Source organism: Carcharhinus amblyrhynchos, unplaced genomic scaffold, assembly GCF_965287045.1.
Source record: "Carcharhinus amblyrhynchos unplaced genomic scaffold, sCarAmb.v2.hapA scaffold_590, whole genome shotgun sequence".
In the NCBI taxonomy this organism is placed as follows: domain Eukaryota; kingdom Metazoa; phylum Chordata; class Chondrichthyes; order Carcharhiniformes; family Carcharhinidae; genus Carcharhinus; species Carcharhinus amblyrhynchos.
The window spans coordinates 10,156-23,641 of NW_027650330.1; the positions used below are offsets into that span (position 1 = coordinate 10,156).

Consider the following 13,486-nt stretch of genomic DNA (forward strand, 5'->3'; position numbering starts at 1 on the left):
CCACCCATAAACTTAGGGGCGGGCAGGGAGGGCGAGCATGCGAGGGGCAGGGAGGGCGAGCGTGCGAGGGGCAGGGAGGGCGAGTGTGTACTGACTGTCTCCAGCTCTCTGTACGCCTCCCTGTAACTCAGACCCACTCTGTCACACAGACAGGTTTTTGGGATATTTTGGGTCAAGGTCTCCTCTTGTTTGATTCTCATTCCCATTGGCTTTTATTTCAGGACAGGTTTAATGAAACATCTTGTTCCGGAATAAGCGAAGTCTCAGCACATTGAACATCCTGCTCAGGAGCAGAGGGAATATCCAGAACACTTCCCAGGATATAAACATGCGGTAAGCTTTTTCCATCTCCGACAAAACAACACAATAGAACTGATTGGAAAACTGTCCAAATGGCCACAGCCGTGTCATTGACGAAAGTTCCAGTTGTTAAATTTAGGTTAAAATGAGTTGACAAAAACGGATGTTGAATAATGTGTAAAAATATGAAGTTAACTGGGATAAAATATCCAGATTCCAAACAGTTGCTGCAGAGATTGGATTTTACTACAAAACTTCCCAATTCTATCAATTTATAAACCAATCAGAGCATCCGAATCCCCAAATGGAATCCCGGGAAAGCTGACAATGGAATTCGATATTTTTTTTATTTTCAAATCCCGTCGATCAACTTAGCAAACCCTGCCCTGACCCCCCTCCTCTCCCCGCCCTGACCACCCCCCCTCCTCTCCCAGCCCTGGCCCCCCCCCCCCCCCCCTCCTCTCCCGCCCTGACCACCCCCGCCCTGCCGTAAGGAGTCTGACAACACCAGGTTTAAGTCCAACCGATTTATTTGATAGTAAACTCACAAGTTTCGGGGTTTGCCCCTTTGTCAGGTGAATCTCCCGCCCTGACCCTGACCCTCACCCACATTGACCATCGCCCCATCCAACTCCCCACCCTCACATACACTGTGCCCCACCCCCTCCTCCTCCAGTCCCTGCTGCTCCATTGGTTCCTTCCTCATGATGTTAATATATCTGTTTCCAGGCTCTGCCCTGTTGCTCCGTCCGCTTTTTCCTTCAATCCTGGAGCGTCTGTCAAAGAGATTTAGATGTCTCTCTCCACCCGCCCCCCCCACCCCCCCCCCCCCCCCCCCCCCCACACACACACAAAGTAGATTCTTCCCTGTAGAACGACCAGCTCCATGTTGTCCCTGAGTTTTGAGAGAAAGCCTCTGATCCTACTGCACATTTTCTGATGTTTCTTTATGATGTCTGACTTCTCTCTAATAGCCGTATAAACATTCCTATTTATTTTTTCAGGTATCTGGTGTTACGATTACTTATCCCATTGCTATTGGCTGACACCGTTCTAGCTGTAAGTAATACATTCCCATTTTGGCTCAGTTTACGATTGTGTTCAGAATCCCCTGTCCTGAAGTCTCAATCACCCCCCCCCCCCCCCCCATGACCATAGGCTGCGTCCCCTTTGAGGGCGAGAGCTGTCTTGTTGAATTTAGATTCCACCACCTGCTGTGGGGGGATTCGAACCCGGACCCCCAGAACGTTAGCTGAGTTTCTGGATTAATAGTCTAGCGATAATCCATCGCCTCCCCTTGTGTGTGGGGAAGGTAATTCTGTCAGAGTTTGAAGGGGAATTGGATCGTGTAATCGAGAAGTTTTCAGGGTGAGGGCGACTCTGGGTGAGTTGCTCTTGCTGAAGACGAGCTAGAATATGATGGGCTGAATGGCCCCTTCCTTAATGTTTCTAATATTCACACACACACAATGTCAGGTAATTTCATTTAATATCAAAATTACTTCATTGCAACTACATGTAAATGTTTTAATTAAGCTGCAGTCAGGATTGGGTTTCCTGAAGTGTATCTAACAGAGACTGCAGGAGCAGGTCCAGCTGGATTTATCACACACACATTTCCCAATGAATCCCACCCACTCTCAGCATGGGAAGATTGTGCTTTTCTGATGTAAATTCCATCCTGCGGTGCCGATTCAATGTTTTACAGATCGAGTAGCCCTCCTTGTTTTAATCTCCTCGAATAAAACGAAGCAAGGTTTTTTTTTGTAATTTATTGACTGTCGTCTGTAAATCTCAGCCCCCACGACACAATCTTTCCACCACTGAGCTGTCCCTTCCAGCCTGGAGTCCGCAGCTCGTTGTAAAGGGTGGAATGTCGAACCTCTGAGGTGGAATGTGGAATACAGGACATGGAATGTAACATCTGGAAGGACCAATCCAGCAATCCCGAGATCCTGTTCCAAAAATAGTGTTTGTTCAGGAGCTTTGGAATTCTCAATTCAAGAGCCTGCAGCTTTCCACTGAGAATATCTAATGTGTTTGTGCATTAAGGGAAAGGAGAGGCACACAGATAGGAAAGAACAGCAGTCGGTGTAGAAGATTAACCATGATCTTATTGAATGGTGCAGCAGACTGGAGGGGCTGAATGGCCTCTTCCTGTTCCTGTTTTTTATGTGGATCAGCTCCCGGGTGTTTGTCAAACCATTGACGGCAATTTGTTCATTTTTGATTTGATTTATTATTGTCACCTGCATTGGGATACAGCACACTATACAGACAAAACATACTGTTCATAGAGAAGGAAACAAGAGAATGCGGAATGTAGTGTTACAGTCAGAGCTCGGGTGCAGAGAAAGATTAACTTAATGTGAGGTAAGTCCATTTGAAAGTCTGACAACAGCAGGGAAGAAGCTGTTCTTGAGTCAGTTAGTACGTGACTGCAAATCTTTGTACCGTTTTCTTGATGGAAGAAGGTGGAAGAGAGAATGTCTGTCTGGGGTGCAACTGCTTTTCCAAGGCAGCAGAAAGTGTAGATAGAGTCAACAGATAGGAGATTGGTCTGCGTGATGGAGTGGGCTACATTCATGACCTTTCATAGATCCTTGCAGTCTTGGGCAGAGCAGGAGCCCAAACCAAGCGGAACGGTTTCTATCTGTAAAAGTTGGTGAGAGTTGTAGCTGACATGCCAAATCTCCTTAGACTCCTGACTTTATTTTCCAAACCTACGTAGTGATTGGTTAACTTGGACAGTCTGCAAGCTCGTGCCATTCATCCAAAAGTGGCCAGGGGTCAGCGCAAAGATTGAGAGTGGGGCCGGGGCACGGGGGCTGCGGGGAAGGTATAGGTGCGGGGGCATGGGGGAGGGGGGTGCAGGTGCGTGGGAGGGCACAGGGATGTTGGGGGGGTGCAGGGGCGTGGGGGACATGATGTGGTGGGGGGATCCTGCTTCAGCAGGTGCAGAGACCCAGGGCCATGTTTACTGGGCTACAGCCAATCAAGTGGCTGGCTCCAGGACCATCGCCTTCCTCCAGTGGGGCGCCCATCCCCAAGAGCTCCTGAGCCAATCAGAGGGCAGCTGGCAGTTGATTGGTTGCCTCAGGGCAGCACCCTCTTCCACCCCCCCCATTACCCCCCCCTCCCCGTGAAAAGGCAGCAGAGGCACGAGGTAACCTTTGATCAACCCCAAGTGGTCCATTTGTGTTCCGGGTGGTGGATCCTCTGCCACCTTTCCCTCAGCGGAAGGCAACAAGCTGCCCCCACCCCCCGCAACCCCCCACCTCCCCGAGCTGCTTGGCCCATCCCTGCACTTTCAAACCCCTCTCCAAAAATTCCAGCTGAGTTATGGGCACTTCCTGGGCATCAGGGTGGCACAGTGGTTTGCACTGCTGCCTCACAGCACCAGTTCAATCCCGGCCTCGGGTCACTGTCTGTGTGGAATTTGCACATTCTCCCCGTGTCTGTGTGGGTTTCCTCCGGGTGCCCCGGTTTCCTCCCACAGTCAGAAAGATGTGCAGATTAGTTGGATTGAGAAATATGTAGAGTTATGGGTTTAGGTTGGGGGAAGGGCCTGGGTCAGAGAGCCAGTGCAGACTCGATGGGCCGAATGGCCTTTTCTGCACTATGGGGGTCCGATGAGCCCCATCTGATCAGGCAATCAATGTGCCCGAAGTCACTGTCCTGTGGGTCATTGGATCTTTTCATTATTTGGCCAGAAAATTGGCAGTCTATTCCTGAGCCAGCTCTCTAACATTGTCCCAGTGTGTTCGATAGTGAGGTTAAACAATGGAAAATCTTCTCTCTAAATATAACACTGGAAATGTCAGGGCCCTGAGGGGTAACATGCAGAGAATAAAAGGCAATTTAGGAAGTTATTAAAAAATCTGTAACTATTCAGTTCACAAGAAAACAGTTAAATGGTTTTTTTGGTATCTGTAAATTTAGAGATTGTGATAAACACAGCAATCCTGTCACTGCTCAGTATTTGATATTCTCCCAGATTTGTCACCCTGTTTGTAAATGAATAGTGTTCATTCCCGTCCAGAACAAACCCTCAACAATCAAACAGACCCGACACTATCCCCTTCAGTAAATTAAAGATATCATTCCCTCTCTGTTTAAACAGATCTTAACTGAAGTTTGCTTCTGCTCACATCAATCTCGCCATCTAATTTCTCAGCTCTCCGTGTGCTGGACACACCCAGGGCAGGGGGCCGGGTCGGGGTGCCGCGGGGGGGGTGCCAGGGCAGAGCAGGGTGCCGGGGGGGGGGGGTGCCAGGGCAGAGCAGGGGGTCGGGGTGGGGTGCCGGGTCGGGGCAGGGTGGGGCGGGGTGTCGGGGTAGGGCAGGGTCTGGCTAGACAAAAGAAACTGATTCTGGGACTCAATTTGGAAACTGGCTTCATGATAAAATACTAGATGGATGTGATTGATTATTCTTAAATGAATCTAGTTTATGCAAAGCCTAACCCTTTGAACTCCGGTAACATTCCGGTGAAATCTTCCCTGCGTTTCTTCCAAAGCTATTGGGCCTCCAGTCTCTGTTCAGTGTGTTTCACGGTGCTGGGATTCTCCGGTCCCGCGGCTGTGAGTAGAAATTCCCACTGAAGCTGCTCCCCCCCCCCCCCCCACCCCGAAACCCGCCGCAGGGGCCATGTCACCGCCGGGAACAGAATTCCGCTGGTGTGAATGGCAGGAAAATCTCCATTCGAAAGTGCAGTGTCCTGAACGACACACAGTTACTCCAGGTGTGATCTAAACCAGGCTTTGAATCTGATCCAAAGCCCACTATCCTTTGGATCATTTGCCATAAGGATGAACATTCTTTTGCATAGTTTTATGTACCGATTAGTGACCTGTGTCCGTGGATCCTGGAATCTCTTTGGGTCTGCGCTGTTCCTGGCTTCCCACCATCTCAATCAAACACAGGACTGACGCTTTCTAATCGAAAATACTGGCCTGAGCTGAAGTTCATAGTTTTGCCCCTGTCCTCTGACTGACTCTGATGTTCAAGTCTACACTGTTTATAATAAGTAATCTTTGTGACTGTAGCAATGTGGATATGTGGCTTCCTGCTGCATTACCCAAGCCGGGGATAGATTGTTAAGAATGAATTCCTGAGGTTCCAGCCCAGATCCCTGTGGGAAACCTCTGATATTTCCTCTGGATTCAAACACAAATCCATTGTCCCCACAGTCTGGCATCTACAATTCCATCTATTTCTGAACCAGCCTCCTAATACGGGCAACAAGTTGTCTTCAAATCCATGAGCTTTAATGTTAGTTTATGGTCCTCGATAGGATCTAGAATTTAAAGAATGCTTACAGTGCAGAAGGAGGCCGTTCATGTCTGCACTGACCATCCAACAGAGCATCCTACCCAGACCCTATCCCCAGAACTCCATGTATTTAGCCCATGAATGCACTAATCTGCACATCCTTGCATATTAAAGAGCAATTTAGCACGGCCAATGCATCTAACCAGCGCGTCTTTCAGACTGTGGGAGGAAACCAGAGCACCCGGAGGAAACCCACACAGACACGTAGAGAACATGCAAACTTCACACAGACAGTGACCCGAGCCAGCAATTGAACCCAGGTCCCCGGCATTGAGGCAGTTGCGTTAACCACTGTGCCACATGCTGCCCATGGGGAGTTATCTTCTATGTGGTTCTTATCAAATGTCTTCTGACAGTCCATATAAACACATTAATTTCCCCTTTCTACTTGACTCACTTTCTCAGGTAACTGAGTTCAGTTCATGAAGCAGTTGTGCCTGGGCTGGATCTCCCAGTTTCTCCCACCCCTCAGGCACCCTGTCTTTCATTCGAATCCGATCACTTCCCCATAACAGGTGTTAGATGAATCAGTTTAGGATTTCCTGCTGCCCTCTCTCACTGTGGGTATGTAATGGAATTCAATGTGTAATTTCCATGTTGAAGTATTGGAGAAGTTTGGAAGATTCCGGTTAAAGCATCTGCAGCTTCCTCACGGTGTTTACACGGGAAGCTGTAAGGCGGTGGGGATTTGTCAGTTTTAGTCTTACTGATTTCCCTGGAATGATGGGGATTTAATTCTCCACCACACTGACAATGTCCTTGCTGCATTTCATTACTTAATTTGCATCATTATCCACATCAGACAGTGAGGATTACCTTGACTCATCTTTCCTTCACACACACATCCGTGCAGCACGGTGGGTTAGCACTGCTACCTCGCAGCTCCAGGGACCCGGGTTCAATTCCCGACTTGGGTCCGTGTGGAGTTTGCACATTCTCCCCATGTCTGCATGGGTTTCCTCCCACAGTCCAAAAGATGTGCTGGTTCGACTGACTGGCCATGCTAAATTCATCCTCAGTTTACCCAAACAGGATAAAAGTAAATTACTGCGGATGCTGGAATCTGAAACCAAAAGAGAAAATGCTGGAAAATCTCAGCAGGTCTGGCAGCATCTGTAAGGAGAGAAAAGAGCAGACATTTCGAGTCCAGATGACCCTTTGTCAAAGTTTAGGGTTAGGGTTTGTCAAAAGCTTTGACAAAGGATCATCCAGACTTGAAATGCCATCTCTTTTCTCTCCTTACAGCTGCTGCCAGACCTGCTGAGATTTTCCAGCATTTTCTCTTTTGGTACCTGAGCAGGCGCCAGAGTGTGGCGACTAGGGGATTTTCACTTCATTGCAGTGTTAATGTAAGCCTACCTGTGACACTAATAAATGAATAAAACTTTAAAAAAAACTTTGTTACTTTTAGCAAACCTTTTACAGTTGGATTTCTGGGGAGGAGTTTTTTTTTGTCCCCACTGTCAGTCTGGTGAGGTGTGGGGAGCGGGGGCGGGAGGGATACCTTCAACACCGAGAGGAGCGTTTGTTTTTTAGTTTCTCAAATGGATGAAAAGTTGAATAATGGGGCATTTTGATAGCGTTTTCAGTGTGAACTTTCAGAGGGAGTGAGTTGCACACAAACTGATTCTGCAATAGGTCCTCAGCACTAAAACATCTCCTAAAACAGGAATAATTCGGAAAACGCTGATAATTGGGAGCCCGGTGGTAATAGTTTCTGCAGCCAGAAGCTTGCTTACGTTGGTTTTTTTATTTATATTGGAGCTGCCCGAACGTTCTGCTGCCCAAAAACTACCGGTCAGGAAAGAATTCAATAAAGATATAAACATTTACTGGAGGTGCCATTTTCTGATTGGTCCCAAGTCATTGGCAGGAGCCCAGTTTAACGCAAGTCGTGAATATTAACAATGCATGTTCTCCTTGGAACTCCTTTTATGGTCAGAAAACACATCCAATAGACAGCAGACAGTGAGAATAAATTAATGGGATCTGTGTTTCCAAACCCTGGACAGGGATTGAAGTGGTTTGGAGGGAGAGTAGAACTCCCTATGCCAATTCTCTCAAAATTCAGCAACTGCAAAGCTATTTTGCTGCGTAATGCTGCAAGGGTGGAGGTCAGTTAGACGAACCATTTGAGGATATAGCCTGGCGTGACAGCACTGCAGCAGGGAATGGAGAACAGACATAGATGGAGCTGTGTGTTTACACAGCCCCCTTTAACACAGAGAGAGAGATCTGAGTGGTTCACAGGGAAATTATTCGGAATTGACACTAGGCCTTGGCTAAGAGCAGTCTCCAAAAACCTGATCAAAGAGAGGGATTCTGTGGAAATTTGAAAGGAATGGAGAAGGTCGTGAGGTTTCAGGAGAGAATCTCAGGGCAGAATCTAATCGAGGGTGTAATTACCATTAGTGAACTGGAGGACCTCAGAGCAAAGAGATAGGGAGGGGTGTAGGGATTGGAGGAGGTTACAGAGATAGGGAGGGGTGTAGGGATTGGAAGAGGTTACAGAGATAGGGTGTCAGGGTAGGTGGCGGGAGGGGTGCAGAGGGCTGGAGGGGATTACAAAGATAGGGAGGTATGTAGGGGCTGGAGGAGGTTACAGAGATAAGGAGGGGCGTGGAAAGTGTGGAAAATAATTCCTTAATTGAAACGGAATGTAGAGCACAGCCCAGTGCAGATTGAGTCTATTCAGGCCATCGAATCTGTACTGGCCCTCAGACAGAGTAATTGCGTTAGTCCCATCAGCATTTGTGGAGAGTCAGTGTTGGGAAATTTAACCCCTTGAAGTTTGATTACTGAGCAAGTTCATGGTAAAAAAATCACAATGTGAACAGCAGTTATCAGATTCCCAGGGAATGGGAATAAATATCTAAAACGATTAAGTCCAGTTACAAATATTCTTATTTTCCCTAGGATTACATTTTTCCAGAGTGCCCTGGTGTAAGAGTTTACCATCGGATTACAGTGTGTAACACATGGAAACAGGGTGATTAACCCAGCCGCTCTGTGCCAAGCTCTGCTCTTTTGTTCTATTCCTTTCTCCCCCTGTGTTTATCTGTGTTCCCCTCAGTGTATCGATACCATTCACCCCACTGAGAATGCGAGTTCTACATTCCCACCACTCTCTGAGGGAAGAATTCCCTGAATTCCTGATTGGATTTATTAGTGTCTATTGTATATTTATGGCCACAATGTAATCAGCATCATATAAGTCAGCGACTTGACCCCTGACGCCTGCTCCTCTACTTAGTAAAATCATGGCTTATCTGACCATGGTTTTTTATACACGCCTCCTTCCCATTAGCCACTGACTCTGCTGTCAATCAAAACTCGGTCTAACTCAGCCTTAAATATGTACGACAACCCAACGTCCACTGCTCTCTCGTGGAGAGAGAATTCCAGAGACTAACCACCCGCTGAGAGAAGAAATTCCGCCTTATCTCAGCCTTAAATAGGAGACCTCATATTTTTAAACAGATTACACCACAAGAGAAAACTCTCCTCTGATCATCACTGCTGTCAAACTCCTCACGAGCTTCTTTGTTACAATGAGGTCCTAGTTTTGGATTTGCCCAAAGTTGGAAACATCTTCTCTATGGTTGGCACAGTGGTTAGTGCTGCTGTCTCACTGTGCCAGGGACCTGGGTTCAATTCCCAGCTTCAGTGTCTGTGCAGAGTCTGCACGTTCTCCCTGTGTCTGCATGGGTTTCCTCTGGGTGCTCCGGTTTCCTCCCACAGTCCAAAAGACGCGCTGGTTAGGTGCTAAATTCTCCCTCAGTGTACCCGAACAGGCACCTGAGTGTGGTGACTAGGGGGTTTTCACAGTAATTTCATTGCAGTGTTAATGTAAGGCTACTTGTGACGCTAATAGATAAACTTTAAACTCTATGCCAACCTATTAAAAACCTCCAAAATTTTGAGAACTGCTGTTAATTACCCCTCAGCCACCTCCTGTTTTCTGCAGAAAGGTTCCCCAATCTGTTCATTCTTTCCTGATGGATATGAGCTCTCGGTTCTGGCCTTTCCCTGTGAATCATTTCCCTCCAGTTTACCTGCTGCCTCTGTCCCTTTCTACCCCAGTTTGAAACTATGCAAATTGACAGAGAACGTCCTTTATAAACGATAGATTGGAAGTGTCGGATTTTGGAAGGGGAAGAGTTTGAACCTCAATCTTTCGTGCATTCGGAATCCAGTTAACAGTTTCAGCAACTTAATCCAATTCACACTGATTGAGTCTGTCTTGTGAAAGGAAGTCTGTCACACTTACAGAAAGGCTTTTTGAAAGGCTGTTCTATCTGATGTTGCCTTTATTAGCTATCAATAGCACTTTGTACATTGAGTTTGGTGCTCAATAGACCAACTGTCCCACAAGAAAGGAGACCATGGACGGCAATTTGACATGAGGGCAATGAGGCAGAAAGAAAATTACATTTTAAACAGGGGAACACTGCAGGCTATTAGCCAATTTGTTCCAAGCATTTGACTTTGTTCAGTGTCTGCATGATCTTACACCATCAGCTACAGGCATTGCCATCAGCGACAGGCATTGCCACAGTCAAGTTGTGTTGAGATTAGGAAATTGCCTCAATGTGAATTAGTGCAGTCAGGTTGATTATGCCACTGCTAACTGTACAGTGAGTCAGGGATCTAGAGACTGTTGCTATGCATGGAATGCAGCATTCGCACTCTCAGCACTGACGCAGAGAAAGTATTTTCATAAACATTCTCAAGATCTTGAGTTTTCATTCTTCCCAAACTTGGTGTGTCTCCTGAACCGTGCTAGTGTTTGACCTTTCGCCAAAGTTCTCAATGTGATAACACAGCAATAGTGATGTCATGTTTATTTAAGGATTAATACAGGGTATCTGAGATTGAATAGGTTACTGTGTAATGGTTGGGTGCTCTGTTATATGTCCATGCTCTGCTGGTCAGGAGTTACAAAAGCAACAACTGTAGATGCTCATGGTCACAGTGTACACCGAATCCTCATGAATATCGCTGTGGTGCTGAGATGTTCTGGTCTTCGGATCCCAGTGAGGCATCAGCACAAAGAACAACCCTTCCCAAACCTCCAGACTCACCATAAACCAATGGTAATAAATAGAAACTCAGACACCATCCAGTTTGAGGAAGAGGATCACGCCCAGAACCGACACTTTGACATTCTTGATGTAGCTGTTTAAATGCTTTCATCATTTGGTGGGTGAGTCATGTCTCTAACCAGTAATATTTGTGGAAAATATTCTCATCATAGACTTAACATGAGAGAGCTTGAATTTCTGTGGCACCTTCATGACCTCATGAAATCCCAAAGTGCTTTCCAGTCAATTTTTTATCTTTATTTTTTCATGGGATGTGAGTTTCCCTGGCAAGCCCCATCCCTAATTGCCTTTGAACTGAGTGACTCTTAACTGTAAGACAATCACATTACTCTGGGTCTGGAGTCACATGTAGGCCAGACCAGGGAGGGATGGCAGATTTTCTTAAAAGACATTAGTGAGCTGGATGGATTTTTACAACAATTGATAGTTTTATGGTCACCATTCCTGACACTACATTTATATTCCAGATTTTATTCATTTGAATTTAAATTCAGCCAGCTGCCCTCGTGGGATTTGAACCGTGTCCCCAGAGCATTAGAACATAGAACACGACAGCACAAAGAGGCCCTTCAGCCCACAAGTTGCACTGATCATATTCCTACCTATCAGGCCTATCTATATCCCTCAATCCCATTAAATCCCATGGACTCATCCAGAAGTCTCTTAAAAGACCCCCAACGAGTTCAGTGGTGGTGGAGGCGACGGCAGCCGATTCCACTCACTCACCACCCTCTGAGTGAAAAACTTACCCCCGACATCTCCTCTGTACCTGCTCCCCAGCACCTTAAACCTGTGTCCTCTCGTAGCGACCATTTCAGCCCTGGGAAATAGCCTCCGAGAATCCACCCTATCTATTCCTCTCAACATTTTATAAACCTCTATCAGGTCGCCTCTCAACCTTCGTCTCTCCAGGGAGACCGAGCTCCCTCAACCTGTCTTCGTAAGGCATGCCTCCCAGTCCAGGCAACATCCTTGTAAATCTCCTCTGCACCCTCTCAATAGCTTCCACATCCTTCCTGTAGTGAGGCGACCAGAACTGTGCACAGTACTCCAAGTGGGGCCTGACAAGGGTCTTATAAAGTTGCAGCATTACCTCCCGACTCCTAAACTCAATCCCTCGATTAATGAAGGCCAGTACACCATACGCCTTCTTGACCACATCCTCCACCTGCGAGGTCGATTTAAGAGTCTTATGGACCCGGACCCCAAGATCCTTCTGCTCTTCAACACAGCTAAGACTCCTGCCCTTGATATTGTACCCCTTTATCCCATTGTTCCTGCCAAAATGGACCACTACACATTTATCTGTGTTGAAGTCCATCTGCCACTTCTCCACCCAGTCTTGCATCCTATCTATGTCTCGCTGTAACTTCTGACATCCCTCCAGACCATCCACAACACCACCAACCTTCGTGTCTTAGTCTAGTCTTGTGACGTTACCGCTAGGTCACCTTCTTCCTAGCTTTAGTGAAGCCAGTTAAGTAATTTTGAAGTATTATCACTGTAGTATTGCAGGAAACACGGCAGCCAACGTGTGCATAGCAAGCTCCCACAAAGAGCAATGTGGTAATGACCAGATCTGTTTTCAATGTTGGCCTATTTGTGTTATTGATCCTGTTTCAACCAGGGCACTCACAAAGGCTTTTCCTCCAAATAAAGAGCGTATTTACACAGTGAAAAACAGCCAGAAAATCAGGAGAAATTCCTGTAACGCAATTAATATCCGTGGTAACAATTTGATCCTGTTTCAGATGTCTGGCTCCAACCAGATGTGCAGTTTCACATCTGTCCCTGGCTGGTATAACAAGGGAGTGTGAAGTCAACTGAAGCAGATTTCTCAGTGTTGAAAGACTAGCTGTGAGCCATCGTCTTAATTCTCCTGAAATGTTTTGCAGCTGGAAGCATTTAATCTTAAGGTCTGTGATATTGGACACGGCTGCTGGGGTCGGTTACCTAAAACTTCAGTAAGGAAGGTGACTTTTACACTCCAGTTGCCTTCCTCAGTCAGAAACGGTTCCACTTCAATTATGTGCTGAGGTTAAAAGGATAAATTCTCTAAAAGTTCGACACGGCTCTCACAGAATCAGAAAACTTTACCACACAGGAGGCCATTTGGCCCATCATTCTTGTGGCAGCTCTTTGAAGGAACTATCCAATCATCCCAAACATCCTACTCTTACCCCATTGTCCTGAATCTATCTCCCTTTCAAGTATTTACCCAATTGCCTTCTGAGAGTGATTATTAAATCTGCTTCCACTGCCCTTTCAGGCAGAACCTTCCAGATCACATCAACTCTCGGTGTAAAGAAAATGATCTTTTCAATTCTCCCATCTCCCAGTTCATTAACCGATTCTCTTCAATCTGTGTTTCTCTGGTTACTGACCTTCCCATCACTGGAAACACTTTACCCTTATTTATTCCATCAAAACCCATCCTGATTTTGAACACCTTGATTTAAATCTCCCCTTAACCTTTCTCTGCTCCAAGGAGATCGATCCCAGCTTCTTCTGTCTCTCCGCATTCACTGAAATCTCTCATCCCTGATCCCGCCTGGTAAACCTCCTCCACACCCTCTCCAGGGATCAGGTATTCAGCACAGTACACACACACTGATCAAACACTTGAGAACCTGCAAACAAGGAATAGAACTTGTCTCTCTCCCTCAAATATATTTCAGAATGTCACGGTGATATCTCTCAACCCTGGCAGTTACCAGCACAGAATTTCATAAAACTCCGGGCGTGTAT

General features: G+C 46.6%; 1 protein-coding gene across 1 annotated transcript in view; it reads left to right on the plus strand.

Moving 5' to 3' along the window:
• The first annotated feature begins 224 nt into the window (after positions 1-224).
• The window catches only part of LOC145339653 (uncharacterized), an 80,549-nt gene continuing 67,287 nt past the window's right edge, over positions 225-13,486 (plus strand). The window contains exons 1-2 of the mRNA XM_080184166.1: positions 225-333; positions 1,305-1,359. Coding sequence (XP_080040292.1) covers positions 329-333; positions 1,305-1,359 — 60 coding nt within the window. The 5' untranslated portion in view covers positions 225-328. The remainder of the gene's footprint in view (positions 334-1,304; positions 1,360-13,486) is intronic.